Here is a 14855-nt window from a genome sequence, read left to right on the forward strand (position 1 = left end):
CCCTGGAAGTGTTCAAGGCCAGGTTGGATGGGGCTTTGAGCAACCTGGTCTAGTGGAAGGTGTCCCTGCCCATGGCAGGGGGTTGGAACTAGATGATCTTTAAGGTCCCTTCCAACCCAAACCATTCTATGATTCTATGATACCTTCGGAACTTATACGAGTCCCAAACAAGGTAGCAGTAACCTCAAAAGAACTGGGAACTGTAGGTTGTTTCCACGAACATCATTAAGATGGCTGGCAACAACTGCTGCATAGATTTGTGGGTAAGGGAGTGGAAGGGAACACTACTTTTATTCTATAAATTCATTTCAAACACCAATAGATATAATATCTCTTCTGTTGGCACAATAATGTACTGTTCTGGGACACTCGGGTTCTATTTTGGTACTTGCCTAAATAGGTCACAAAAATGATTAAAAGAAATTCTTAAAGCATGCTGATTTTTCTGAAAAAGGATACAGGTTATCCACATTTTCATGAAAGCAAAGGTAGAAGAATGCCCACTCTTCCACAGGCAATATGAAATTACAATTTTTGTTACAGAGCATACCAGGAGAATATATCCTCTTCCTTATGAATTTTCAGATCATAAACTTGCAATCTTTTCAATTTTGCATCAATATACTCGAGATGCTGGTGGTGCAACCTCATAAAAAACTGTTCTGCATTCTTAGGAGATGATATCACACTTTATCGATTTCCACTCCAGCAGAACAGGTGAAAATTTTTTTTGTTAATAGGGACAATAGTGGTTCAACCACTTCTGCATGGCTGTTCAGCAGTCCTTCGGAACAGTGTATCTATAAGCTCAACCTTGAATCCCAAGCTAAAGAACAAATCTCCAGAGCAAATGACTGGCTAATACTTGCCATTCAAATCCTCACCTAACCGTTATCATCACTTAGCTGCAGTTCAAAGGAAAAATACCAACTTCCTACATTTAGCAGAGCATATAATTTATAAATTTAGCTAAAAGCTCAAGATTCACTTTTGTTTTACAGCTGTTGTAATAGGCTTTGTCTTATGAGATAAGCAGATTAAATAATTAAACAAGAACGAGAATGACATCTTCAACTCTATGAGTTGGGCCTTGAAAAAAGATGCACATTTCTAGAGCTGCAGTTAGACTTTATTGATTGTCGCATGGGAATTTTTGCAACTTCCTCAAGCTGACTTTAGACATCATTATGCTGCTTAATTACAAAAAGAAAGCTTTCATACTTTCCTGTATCTTTTCAGTATGCATTTCCAAAAAAAAAAAGTCAACAACTTAATTTGTGAAGAAACACATCGATATTTTTCTTAGTTGAATTTTAACAATACGACTGATAGGGTTCCTGTTTGGCTATTGGGAAACTGTCAAACATACAGATAGACATATAGATGGATAGATGGATGTTGAAAGCAAAATCCTCTTTCTAGAAATACACTCTAGCACAAATTTATTGATTGCATCTTTGGTCCAACCAGAACTAGGAGAGACTGCAGGATCTTATCCTGGAATTACTTTTTTTTTTGTGCTTCATTTTACAACAGAAATATAACTTTACAGAATGAAATAGTTCCATCTTAGTATTCAGAAATTTGATGTTTCAGTCCACTAACAAAACACAAAATTGAAAATTTTACTGAATCGTAATTACAAATACTGAGCACATCAATATAATGCAGCCCTTTTTTATTTCTAATTTGTATTCTACAATCATAAATAAAATTATTCAAATTTACCAGTAGCATTTTCCTGAAACCCAAAATTAAAATGCTTGAGAAGAAAAAACAAACCTGCAATCCTGAAGTTATTTTTTATTCCCCTGTGGATTCTATTCTTTGATTCTATAAAGAAAACTATGAAAACTACTAGTCAGTACCAATAAAAAATCTAAAGCACTTATGATCTGATACACAATCTCCCGGATTGTACCTTTATTTCCTGTTGATGTTTACAACACTATAAACATCCTTAACACCACACAATCACCACAGAGTTTTCCCTGGGAAAGATTTGACATGAAATCACATTCTTGCTAATGGCTGCTTACTTCTAAAATAAAACCCTTGTACACATTCATATCTTGAAAAGGAAGTTTACATGTACATACAATCTTCCTCTCCAGAAATGACATGGTATTTCGCTATTGAATTTAATGACATATTTGCCAGACTAATTACAGTTTAAGTATCTATTTGCTATTTTTGCCAGAATCTAATAGCAGGGTTTGGGTTTTTTTCCATCCTCACATAGTTTCAGTGACTATGAATGCCTCTACAGAGAATCTAGCGCAATTGTTAGTGACTGATATCTGGAACAATTCCTCAGAACAGTGGCTTCAGATCAGTTTCTCTTGATTTATAGCATTTTTAGTACTTTTAATATAGGTTTCCAGAAAAAGGTGCAAAACCATCTCAATCTCTCTCCAAAAAGCAACACAAACATGCAATACTTTCTGGCATTTTTGAGTGCAATAGCTACAAAGTGATTGCTCCCAGTGAAACTTGTCCTGGAACTTCTTGCAGCCCCACTGATGCAGACAGACTCCTATGCTCTTTAAAAACTCAACAGGACTCAAAGAAGGCTTAAAAATCTACATTTAAGATTAGCATTTTGCAGACACTAATTCATAAATAATGTCACATTTTATATTTTTGTATGGTTTTAAAACCTGCTTGCAGTCACAAAACTGGATGAACGGTAGGCATTTTTCTTTTTAATGTACTCTTTGAATGTGTTTATAGTAAACGTAAATATTTATAGTACATTCAAGATTCAAGTGGACTTAACTGAAGGTATCAACATTTATAATCCAGGTAAACTGCTCCTTTCTCCTCAGTTTGCACATAATATATCACCCATCTATAAAACAGTCTTTCCAAAAGGACAAGAGTGAGCCCTTGTCACAGAATGATAGGATTGGAAGAGATCTCCTGAGGTCTAGTCCATCACTCAGCCCTAAAGCAGCAGTAACTGTATATGCGTCTTTCCTGTCAGATATTTGTCTTACTTGTTTTTACAGATGGATAACGGAGATTCCAAAAACACGCTAGACAATTTGTTCCACTGCTTCATTACCCTTAGCACTAGATAGCTTTCCTTAACATCCTTTTAATACTGTCCCATAACCTGTTGTTCTCTTCCTATTCAGTAGGGATATAAGAAAGAAACCAGTCTTTTTTGCAGCAGCAACCTTTTACATACTGAATGTGCGTGTCTCCATGGTCAGGCTAAGGAATCCTAGTTTTTTCAAATCTTCTTTCATATTTTTTAGGCCCATGCTGATTTTTGGTTTTGTTCTTGAATTGCTCTGCAATTGCTATTCTTTTCTCAAAACAAAGCACATAGTACTGTACTAATCAGCTAATACCTTACAAATGCCAAATATTACCTCACATACCTTGAAGACTTCATCTCTCCTAAATATCCTACTGTGCCTCTTTCTTTGCAGCAAGATCCTGCTCTGTTTGATTAAAACTGAGACCCTGCAAATCTTGACATATCTTTCACATCTCCACTGAATTCCAAAATCTACTTATAATCAACTTCACAATGTCTCATAAATAGCTAATTAAACAAAGTGAAAAGGCTCCAGTAGGTGGACAGGGAAAACAGCAAAGATATGGAAGAATCAGGATTCAAGATCCTGTTTTGCCCCAGCTGCACAAGGGCATGAGCTGGCTTTCCTGCTTCTGTTCCTCCATATCTTTCCCTGTGCCATAACCAAATCAATTCTTCCCCATGCAGCTTAATCAGCTCCCTCTTTCCTTTTCATACCAGTCAGCCATAAGGACCTCAATTCTCCAAGTTTGCACAAATCTCTCCACACTCAATTTTACCCTCATTTTACCCTGCAGCTTCTTTTTTTCCCCCCCAAGACACTTCTTTCCTTCTATTTTTAGCAATTGCCTTTATCATCTATTCCAACTTTCACCTTGCCTATCCTAATCAACAACCTTGTAGAAGCGGGGTGGATTTTAATCATCTTTAAATATGCTAAGCTTATTTTTTCATTTCATGAGAATAACTTTTAAACTTCACCAACGCTGAAAATTGTGCTGAACACATTAAGTCCTCCATTAAGTTGGACAACATAAAAATAGCATTATTATTGCAAAGGGAGTCACAGTGACATGAGTCTTCAAAAGGTTGGGTTTTTTACAATGCAGACCTGAACATACATGTTACAGTGTATTACAGAAGTGAAAGTAACATGCTATGCCTATGGCTTTCTCTTCTCATATCAGATACACAACTAATTGTTCAAGACGACTTACAGTGGATTAAGTTCTCCCTCACCTGTTTAAATACTCTCATCTCCTGAGGTTGTAAACATTACTTATTTAAGAAGCATTAAAGGATATCAGTGGAAGTATTTTGTTTTAGAATTGATTCTATATTTTTTCCCCAAAGGAAAAAGTAGAAAGGGAAGATACAATTATTAGCAGAAGAAATTGAAAGCATATATTTAACAAGTAGAAATTGTGGGAAGAACTCAAACCATAGATGCATTGAAGTGGGAAGATTTCCACACAGTATTCATAGTTTTTCTTATTTTTGCACAAATATGTATCAGGCTGCCAATTACTCTTAAACTGTAACACCACAGTATACCATATGATCCAGAGAAATCTTTTTTAATCATGACATTGGCAAATATGGGGCGGGGGGGGAAGTTAAATAAATATGTGTCCCTGATTCTTATTTAATTTCATTCTAGCATTTTCCTGGAAAAATATTTATTTTTTTTCTTTTCAGTTAGAACTTGGAATCAGGCAATAGAAAAGAAAATACCCAAAGCAGCAATTCAATCCTAAATTTATACTTGTAATTAGGTTTTGGGGTTTTATTTTCAATGGTGCCATTATGTCAGTACTCTTGTCTTGAAAATGTAATACTGCCCCTGTATTTTTCCAAAAGAATCACAACATTCCTGTAGTCTCTATAAACTTGCCTTAACTGTTGCTATAATGCTAAATTTTGGTGAAGTGAACTGGGAATTAGTTCTGTTATACAAACTGTGGGGTCAGGCTCTGCCATCCATTCTCATAATGAGCAATACATTTCATCTGCAAGTCTCGTCGGAGGTCCCACTCAGCATCAACAAAAGCAAAAGAATCTGGCCTGTTAGTGTGAGCAGCTTCCCACACTCACCTGCTACATTAAAAATAGTTACTAACCAAGATCTCGCTATACCATTCTCCCACATACGGAAGCCTAAGCAGTAATAACTGCATGCCATTTGCAGCAGCAACAAGAGTGCTTGAAACAAACAGTATCTTACCTAGTGCATACACATCATGTCAAACCATAGTGCATGCATACGCATTATATATATCTGTGGACATATATCAGCAATGCCATGCTTTAAGGTCTTGTATCTACCAGATTTTAAAAATAGACAAATAAATAAAACAAAGCAGATTTTGAATTTTAAGGCTGAATGACAAAGGCAAGAGAATATGAACTTAGAAAGGAAGAGTCAATTTGGCTTTACGTATATGGGTTTTACTGTTACCTTCAGAAAACACAGGAAAGCAACATGCCAAGCATAAACATAGTTACCAAAAATATATGCACTCTGTCTATACATGCTCCTTATATCCACAACATCAAACCTCTCTCAGATAACAACCCTGTTTTGAAAGCCAATTTTGACTTGCATACAAGAGAGATCCAGAACGGGCAGAAACAAATACACTACGAATAACTTTTGCTATGAATACACTGCCTTAAGTGACAATTCATACACTGCCTTAAGTGACAATTTGCAAAATAATTTACATGCAATGAGATTATACATGTATACAGACAAACTAACAATATCTAGTCCTTTAATTAGAAATCAATAAAAGATCTTTGTAGAGAAGATCTGCAGATTGTTTCTCCCATTCTGTAAACAAATGATGACTCCTCAGCAATCTTTCAATTACTCACAGCTATTTTAAAGCACTCTGAATAATCATACTGAAAAAAATATACTCAATGACTGATAAATGAAACATTAGATGATGCAGAAAGCATACAAGTCTGCATTTTGTTACCATGTTAGTATATGTATTGAACAATAAAAACAAGACTAGACTTATGTTTTCGACAGCAGTTTGAACAAACTGTTTCCAGGTGAACAATTTCCTTTTTCATTTACTTCTACAATATTGCACTTATAGACAATTTGCAATAGATTTCTAATAATTTTCACAGAAATTTGCCCACACTGCAAAAAAATTGAGATGCAGTAGCCTAACCACTAACAAAGGTGCTGTTGCTGTGTAAGAACTGTTTCTAAAAGGAGTTTGTGAAAAAAGACTGATAAGGAAATTCTTTAACTCCTCAGAACCACAGATAACAATGTATTTTATCATTTTGCAAATTGCTAGGGATTGGGGTTTTTAATTAAAAGCTTGTATAATAAATCAATAACAATATATGACTAACACTACAGTAAAAATAGGTTCCACTTTGTACAGACTATGGGATTTTGGTGGGAAATTATATTGAGGTTTCAAAATCTTTGAGCACCTTTAGAAGATAAAATTAATCAAGAACTATATTCATTATCTTTTTACTACAAATAACAATTAAAACATATCATGTGTTACAGTTTCACAGAAAGAAAAAAAAAAATTAACTCTGTTGCATATACCAAAGCCATTAGACTAAGCCCTTGAAGGAAACAAGCTCAGCTGGGAGCCTTTTCCTTTGTACCCAGAGTCCACCTAACTGGGATGATGCTTGGGAACAGAACTATATCTGTTTTACAGCTTGCATTCCTGTTCCATTTGTTTCCAGTCAAGATGAGGACTGATCCCTAAAACAGAGGTACTCTAAAGGTACTGCTACATCACAGTGTTACCTCCCAGGCTAACAGTGCTGAAGCTTGCACCGATTCCTGCTCCTTAAACTCTGCCATGACTCCAGGTACAAGACTCCCACCATGCAAAAGCCATTTCTGCCTTACCACATGCAGGGCTCTCGACATCAGCCAGGCCGAGACTGCCAGAACACATACAAACACTTTACTGCTTGACGCACAGAGAAAACGCCACCAGGACAGAGAAATCTCAAAGACTGAAGAAGCTGCGCCTTTACCATCCCTGTGGCAGGAAAGCAACGTTGCCTTGTTGACCTGCAGAGGCCCTCTGAGAAACAGCAAGAGAGGACTCAGGAAGAAGATGCACCACAATATATACCACATGGAGTATAGCAGTCTCCCTTCCCTACCTGAAACAAACACAACAGCTGCTGAACTAGTTAGCTGTAGTTAACAGGGGTGGAAACCAGGCCACAAACTCAACGAGCAACAGCACTGATGGGGACCTGCAGACAGGTACTGCATCAGGGCAGGGCTCTGCCAGTCAGGGCTGCAAAGGGAACCAGAGACAATTCTCCCCTTACCAGCACACAAGAAATACTATCTTCTTTAGTCCTCTCAACCACAGCAACAGCTTTTTTTTCTGCGCACAGCCCTGGAGGAACAAAACTTAAAGCCAGACAGCACAAGGCAACCCTGTACGTTGCACCTTCTGAAAGCTGACTCCTCTGACTCCCTGCACAGTGGCCGTTGCACAACCAGAGACAACACATATTGACAAAGCGAGACCAGCACGTAGACTAGCAAGGTATGAGTGAGAGCGAGACTGCTACTGACTGCAGACTACCGCACTGGTGTGAAACACTGAAGACTAAGCCCTCCACAGAATCAGCGACCATGAACTACAGATGGAAACTGGATTTACACAGAGTTGTCTCTCTAAGGAAAGGAACTGGGCAGCCAGTCTATCAGGGAAAAAGACAGGACCTTCTTCTACTCCAGTGTCAGAAACTGCAAGAGCAGCAAGTAACAAGAATTAGGATTCATAAAAGGTATCCAGAAAGCAACAGGAAAAACTGTCCCTGCCACAAGCAGAAAGGAGAGGCCAAAGATAAACTCACACTGTGTAGCAACCCGCCACCTGACTGCAAAATGGACCACATCAATAGATGATGGGAACAGACCCTAGGAAAAACGGGCTTGCCACAAGTGCATCTCATCAACCTGCAGCAGCTGAGACTTGTCTCTTTCAAGCTTTGTCAATGTTGTGCAGCTCGTCCTGCTAACACAGAGCCATTTCAGGAGCCAGCAAAGCCTCTGCAGACCTCTGCGGTGCATTCACAGGGATGTGTACGCACAGTCAGACGCTCCGTATATGCATGAGAGACTTCTCCCTGCCCCAGACAGGCTGATTTCCAGTGTGTGACAGGAACCACCATTCACAAACAGAATCTCTGTGTGAGATCAAGATCGACGCCCACACTTACACCTTGTGCGAGTCTGCAAACCCTGCGTTTGGGGGAGGCCAGACAGGAAAGAGGGTCCCCACTGATCCAGCGGCGTAAAAAGTCCCCCACCAACTGACCCCCTTCCTACTTGCTGAGGAAACGCTGCCCAGCCGTAGCTGTGCAATCACACTGCGCTCAGAGGCAAGGGTACTCCGCGTACCCCCCCAGACGACAATAACGCCACAGATTACCCTCACAGATAAGCACAAGAAACTGCGACAGCACGGCACGAAGCAGAGATCGGGATCCGGAGGGAGACAGACCCTGCCGTGCAACTGCCAGACCTCAGCAGATTTCTCTGCGGTCTGGAAGCGAGGGAGAGCCAGGGACCTGCAGAGGCAGCCCCAGCCCCGGAGCGGGATCCCCACGGAGCAGCCCACAGGTGCTCGCCCCGCAGCACTGCCCCACCGCCGGGGAGCGGGGGAACAAGGGGCAGCCGGAGAAGGGAGATGTCGAAGGCAGGGGGATGCGGAGAGAGGGGGTACCGAGGGGATGCCTGAAGCGGGGGGAGCCGGAGGGCAGGGTGCTTGGCCCGGCGGGACACACGCAAACAAGCACGCGCACACGCCGCTCCATCCCCGAGCGCCCAGACACCGCCGCCGCCGCCGCATCGCCCGGCACCGGAGCGAGCCAACCTGTTTCCCCACGCACCGAGAAACCGGCTCCGACCCCCAGCACAGGCGGGCAGGAAGACGCCCCCTCCCCCCTCCTCCCCGGCTGCCTCCCCGCGGGGCGCGTCGCACCCCCGCCGCGGCCGGGGCCGCGCTGCGGCAGCCGTACCGTGGGCAGCAGCGGCTCCATCTGCGCCCCTTGGTCCTGGGTCTCCATGCGGCGGCGGGGCCGCGGCGGCGCCCGCCCGCCGGGGCGCGCTCCGCGGGAGCCGCTGGGCTGCGCTGGGCTCCGCGCGCGCGCGCGCGCCGCCGCCGCCGCGCTCCCTCCGCGGACCGGGTGGCGCGGAGGCAGGAAGCGCGCGCCAGTCACATGGCTCCGCGCACCGCCGGCCCCAGCGCGGGGGGAGGCAGGAGCCGGATCCACCTGCGGGATGTGGCCGGATCCTGCCGCCGCCCCCGGCGGGGCGGTAAAGGCGGGCGGACCTCGCCCCTGCACGGCTGCGCCTGCAAACCGGAGCCGTGAGCTCCTCCGCACAGCACCGCTCCCCGCCGCCGAAGTGGGAGCAGGCTGCGTGTCCGAAGAGGAAGGCGCGGGGAGCGGGGGCAGCGGACCCCGCCGCCCTCCCCCCCCCCCCCGGGGCACTGCTGCGAGCACCGAGACGCGGCTCGGGAGTTTTCCAGTTTGCGCCGGGCTTCGGCCACGGTCCCCCCGAGGCTGTTGCTTCAGGGCAGTCTTGGGCCAAGATTCATTTGGATTTAATCAGCGCCAGAAGGGCGCTGAAAAGCTGATCCTCTGCTCTGTCCTGCCAGGCTTCGACCCTTAAACACAGACAGCACGTTCAAAACAGAGATCTGTCCCATTCTCCACTAAAATAACCCCACTCCCCCCTTCTACCTGCAAGTTATAAACACATATCCTTCTGGATACAGGTAATTTGAGTCTTACCCCCTTCTTTGCCCGATTTTATCATTCAAGCCTGCAACGCATTTCGCTTCTCCTAGTGTATCTGGCTCTGCAACACAATGGTTACGTGCAGCCATACCAAAACCCCAACAAGCTACGCAAACTATCGTCGAAGCCTAAATTTGTCTATCCCAGTGAGCAGAAGGACAGTTGGGCCCCCACAGCACTTGTATTATTAAGGACACAAGCACGATGCTGCCTACCAAGACAGCTGAGCTAGAGAAGTTCCCATATTCATCACTTCCCAGCACATCTCCCCCCAAAAACGCACCCATCCAAACCTGTGTGCGTATGAATCAAAATGAAGAGAGATCTGACTAGGAAAAGTAAGCTAACAAGTAAACTTCTATCTCCCTCTTAACACTGATTTCCTTGCCAAAGCAGCAGGCCATCCCCTACGTTTTAGATATCCTTTGCAGTCTAAAAGTAGATCAATAAATAGTTTCACTAGATCAGATTTAATTTCATCTGCCATGAGGCATGTTCTTCAAGTCTCCCAAAGATCTTCCAGGTTGATTTATTTGTACATCAACCAAGCAAGACAGAGCCAGGGAGGTAGTATAAAGAAAAGGGGTGTCAAAGCTCATTCTTACAAAGAAGGGGGCTATTTTTGTGAGAGACAACTGACAATTTGGTCTTTGTACAAAGTGATACATACATTTAACATGGTAGAGAAAGACAGACAACACTGTGGTCCAGATTCTGGGACAGAAGCCAAATGCATATTTTCATAACATGATTATTGATCTACAGGAATTAACATAGGAGGTCATTCAGGTCACTAGAGGTAAGGCTGTGTCAGCATTTGTGCAGTAAAACCCTGGTTGTAGGAGCTTATAATTAAGCTATAAAAGTCATCATGAAGCTGGGAAAGGAATGTGTTTAAAAGTGATTTTCCTTCTTTAAAGAAAAAAGATTTAAAGTGAATATGTGAAAATGAGAAGCCCAAAAACCTTCAGTCTACAGGCAGCTATTTCAATAAACATTAGTATAAGCATCCTTAGTCTTCTCTACCTAAATACCTCAAGCTTGTCCAAGAGCATTTTTTAAATAAGGTACTGCAATACATCAAGCTCAATGGCATCTACGCACCTTTCACTCCCCAAAAGATTCCCCCAAAACACGCTCCTTCACACGTACACATCTGAAAGCAAAGCCCAAGAACAAATCAGATTTTACAAAGACCACGAGGAAGGGTATCAGCTTACTGTGTACATGATGCTATTCCCCAACATTTCACAGTGAGAAACAGAATCAAGACCACGAGCACCATTTGCGTGAGCTACAAATGAGTTACTGAATGGGCCATCAAAAGAGAGTTAGGATCAATCATGTCATTGTTTTTGCAAAGGTTCTTTGTCAGAGTGCTTTACAGCCAGGAGTTTGCCATTATTGAATAATAGATTAAATATGGAAAAACTCTGTTAAATAACAAACCTCCCCAAATCATTCTGTATCATCCTGCCCCACTCACACAAAAGTATCACAGACCTCCATAGCTACAAAGCCACAAATTAATAGCCAAAGTGCAAGTCATTCTTTCGACAGCTGTGACAAACATGCTTCAATATGAAGATCCAAAATGTTGAATCCAGAAGCTCCAAAGCCAAAGGCTTTCCACACACAGAAGTGGAAGACCATAAAGGACTGAGCTGAAAGTTCTACTTTTAATCAAACATAACTAAGATACTAATTTTTTTTTAGTAACATCCTAGCCATATATCACACCAAAGAGAGAATGAAGAGAAAGTAATATTTATTCTCTAATTGCTTTATAACTGCATTTGTATTGATTGCCCTTTCTTCAAGTTGGCTTCTTTCACTATTGCATCTGATGTGAGCCATACTCCCAGGCATGTCCAGCAATTTTCTCTTTTGCAGTATTACTCTATTACGATAATAATGCCACTTCTCATCCCAAAAGAATTAGCTTTAAAATCATGAGGTAGAGCAGGCTTTAGCATAAAGTTTGAACTTTTAGTACATAACTAGGTGATATTTTCAAGCTTTTGTACATGAAGGCTAAGGAAGAAAGTAAGAGTAGGTTCTGAAGTCATCAATAATTTGAGAAACTTGAACACAAGAGCAGGCCTTCTGAAATCACAACATGAAGATACACTTAAGTTTTAAGATTTTAAGAATACCTAGGATATGCTATTGAAATAAATACTTTCGTGACATATGTCAGACTCTAATTTTGTCTTTAATATATATTTCTACTGCATTACATAAATGAAATAGCAAGGGCTTCTACATTTAGTTTTACAATGATAAAGCTCCTAAAGCAAACTTCAATGGGAAAAAGGGGAAATACTTTTCTTGTTCAATAATGTTCTGAATTTAGGTCAGAAACTGACCTCATCCTTGCCTGATGTCATCTTTCAGAAGAAAATAAAGACAGCAAAAGTTGATTTTTATTCTTCTCCTTCCTAAAATTGCCTCTTACCCCTTTGGCCTGCAGCAAGCCAGTAACTCAGATGTTCTCCTGAATCATGGTCAATGTTTTAAACCCTACTGAACAGAGGTTTCACCCCCTAAAATCTGCTCACAAGGGGTATGTTTTATATATAAGGGGAGAGGGCTCAGCCCATTCTCAAAGTACTTTGGAGGCATATGGCGTATACTTACCTATCTGGGTTTGACATAAAAATGGTCAGGGATGTAAGTAATTCCCACTGGCTTGAACATCACTGACATAGCTCTGTGTATACAAAAATAGATGCATGATAAGACCCGGCTCCAAAATGAAGACCTAAAAATCGCAGAGTTCAAGCTCATGAGAGGTCTTGCAATACTTCTCTTACTATGTCTTTGTAATAAAAGTTCTGGGTTTCTACCTAAAGAGTATTCCCTAATTATCAAGAGTGAGAGGTACTTCCTCCACCTAAGTCCCAAGAAGGTATTCTGATATAATAAGTGACGCTATTTGTAGATGTATATTTTTATATATGCAAAAAAGCTGTCACAGAAGCCTAGTATCACTTACTGGCCCAGTACCACTCACATTTTTAGTCATACCTTTCTGTCAGTTTTCATTTTGTGATCAAAATATAGCTATAATTTAGAAGAAATGCTTTATTTAAACCATTTATCTGAACACAATTCCTGTTCTAGGAAGACATCCTGGGTGTATTGGCTCTTCTCCCAGTTTAGCCATAAAATATGTCACTCTACCAGGAGGGGGGGGGGGGGCGGGGGGGAATAGCTACTAGGCAAGAGTGAACCCTTGATTTCCACCGAGTTGTTAGTTACGAAACTGAACATGAGAACTACTTTAAAATGTCCCCATAGCAGAAATATACATGAAACCTAATTCATTCATTTACGTCCACGTCCAGTACTCTCACCATGTTCTTAATTCCAAAAAGAACCTGCACTCTGTCAGACCTAACAAGGTTGCCAGTAGATTTTAGCACCATAGTGAACAATTTCACAAAATATTCAAAATCAGAAAGGACTAGGGTTAAATCAGTTTGCCCTCTCTTGACTCCTGCCTAAGCTCAAGCCTCAAATACACTGGTAAACAAAATGCACGCATAACACACATTAGTTCAAATGCTCATACTGTGCATATTTATTGTAAAAATATTTCTTTAACGAAGGGAAAACTTTTTTAAAAATTGCAGGTTATTTTCAGCTTGTTACAGAAATTTCTATTTCAAGTAAAATTGCAAATTAATTTCTAAGGTTCAGGGGGGAAAGAAATCACTACCAAGCAGCCAAAATCCTTTTCATTCTATTTTTGCCTTATCGATTGTACAAGATGAAACAGTAATGGGTGGACCTCTCAAACTGCATTTCATGCTAATAAAAAAAGTGAACTACCTTTAGATATCAAAAGGAACATCCCATCAATACAACCTATTCCTAAGAAAATTTTTTCCCTGTAATTAGAGATTTCTGACAAAAAGTTAACAAAGGGGAGGGGGAAAAAAAACCTATAAATTCTGGCAGCAGTTTTTCCTCTCTCCATTCTTCCTCCCTATCTGAAAATAAATAACCATCTGGATCATTGTACTGCCTTTGTGACAGGTGGTACTCAGTTATGTTTCTCATTTCATTGGAAAGCGGTAACGGTTCTTTCTTTTGCTAATACACTCTGTCTGCAATTATTTGACTCTAAGTTAATTCATTTGAAATATGATCCAAAAAGGTTCAGTGCTGATTGGGATGTATTCTTTGATTGTGACATAATCTCTTTTTTTCTGTTGGCATCAGAACTGGAAAAAAGTATTCTAATAATTGTCTCACTAATATAACTTCTCGCATTTCTCAGCCAAAAAAAGCAATGCCAATGAAATATGTCTGTGTCCACAAGCCCAATCCTACAACTCCTGTAAAACAGTGAGACAATCTGTGTTGGTAAAGAGCACCAAATATTTGTTACTTCCTTAATTTTCCCCAAAATGGATCATCTACCAAAGGTTATGAATTTTATGGTATTCTGATTCTAAGCTGGGCCTTTGATTTTTGATATTTGCTATATTAATATAGGAGAATATTATTTTTAAATCTAAAATAAAATTAAGAGGTGTTAAAGACTCTTTACCTAATAAAATAAAATAATACATAAAATGAATCAATACATTAGCTTGCTAATTATTAAGATAGCTACCCTTTCTAGGCTTATTTTTCAAGTGGAAGAAATTCCTCAGACATATCATCCATTTAATCTTTCTAAATAAAATACGTTGAATCAGGCTCTAATTAATCACTGACCTAAATAATCCTTCAGAAAGATTAAGCTATCTTAATTTAAAACCTGCAAGAGAGGGATAATATACTGTTTCTTGCTCAGTTATTCTAACAGAAAACTATAACTAAACATGTATCTTAACAGATGTAAGACAACACTTGTCTACATTGAGCTTCAAGTCGTTGGATCTTGCTACATCTCTTATTTCTAAGCCAAGAAGTCCTCTAACATCAGGAATATTTTCTTTATATAGGTAGGTACTGTGTTAATACT

General features: G+C 40.8%; 1 protein-coding gene across 2 annotated transcripts in view; it reads right to left on the bottom strand.

The window, feature by feature from the left end:
• The window catches only part of SLC4A10 (solute carrier family 4 member 10), a 165051-nt gene extending 155740 nt beyond the window's left edge, over positions 1-9311 (bottom strand). Inside the window, exon 1 of one of the 2 annotated variants that reach the window (XM_052791621.1) lies at positions 9092-9311. In XM_052791621.1, coding sequence (XP_052647581.1) covers positions 9092-9139 — 48 coding nt within the window. In that variant the 5' untranslated portion in view covers positions 9140-9311. The remainder of the gene's footprint in view (positions 1-9091) is intronic. The other variant, XM_052791623.1, reaches the window with a different exon arrangement.
• Positions 9312-14855: the final 5544 nt, after the last annotated feature.

This window comes from Harpia harpyja, chromosome 7 (genome assembly GCF_026419915.1).
Source record: "Harpia harpyja isolate bHarHar1 chromosome 7, bHarHar1 primary haplotype, whole genome shotgun sequence".
Taxonomy (NCBI): domain Eukaryota; kingdom Metazoa; phylum Chordata; class Aves; order Accipitriformes; family Accipitridae; genus Harpia; species Harpia harpyja.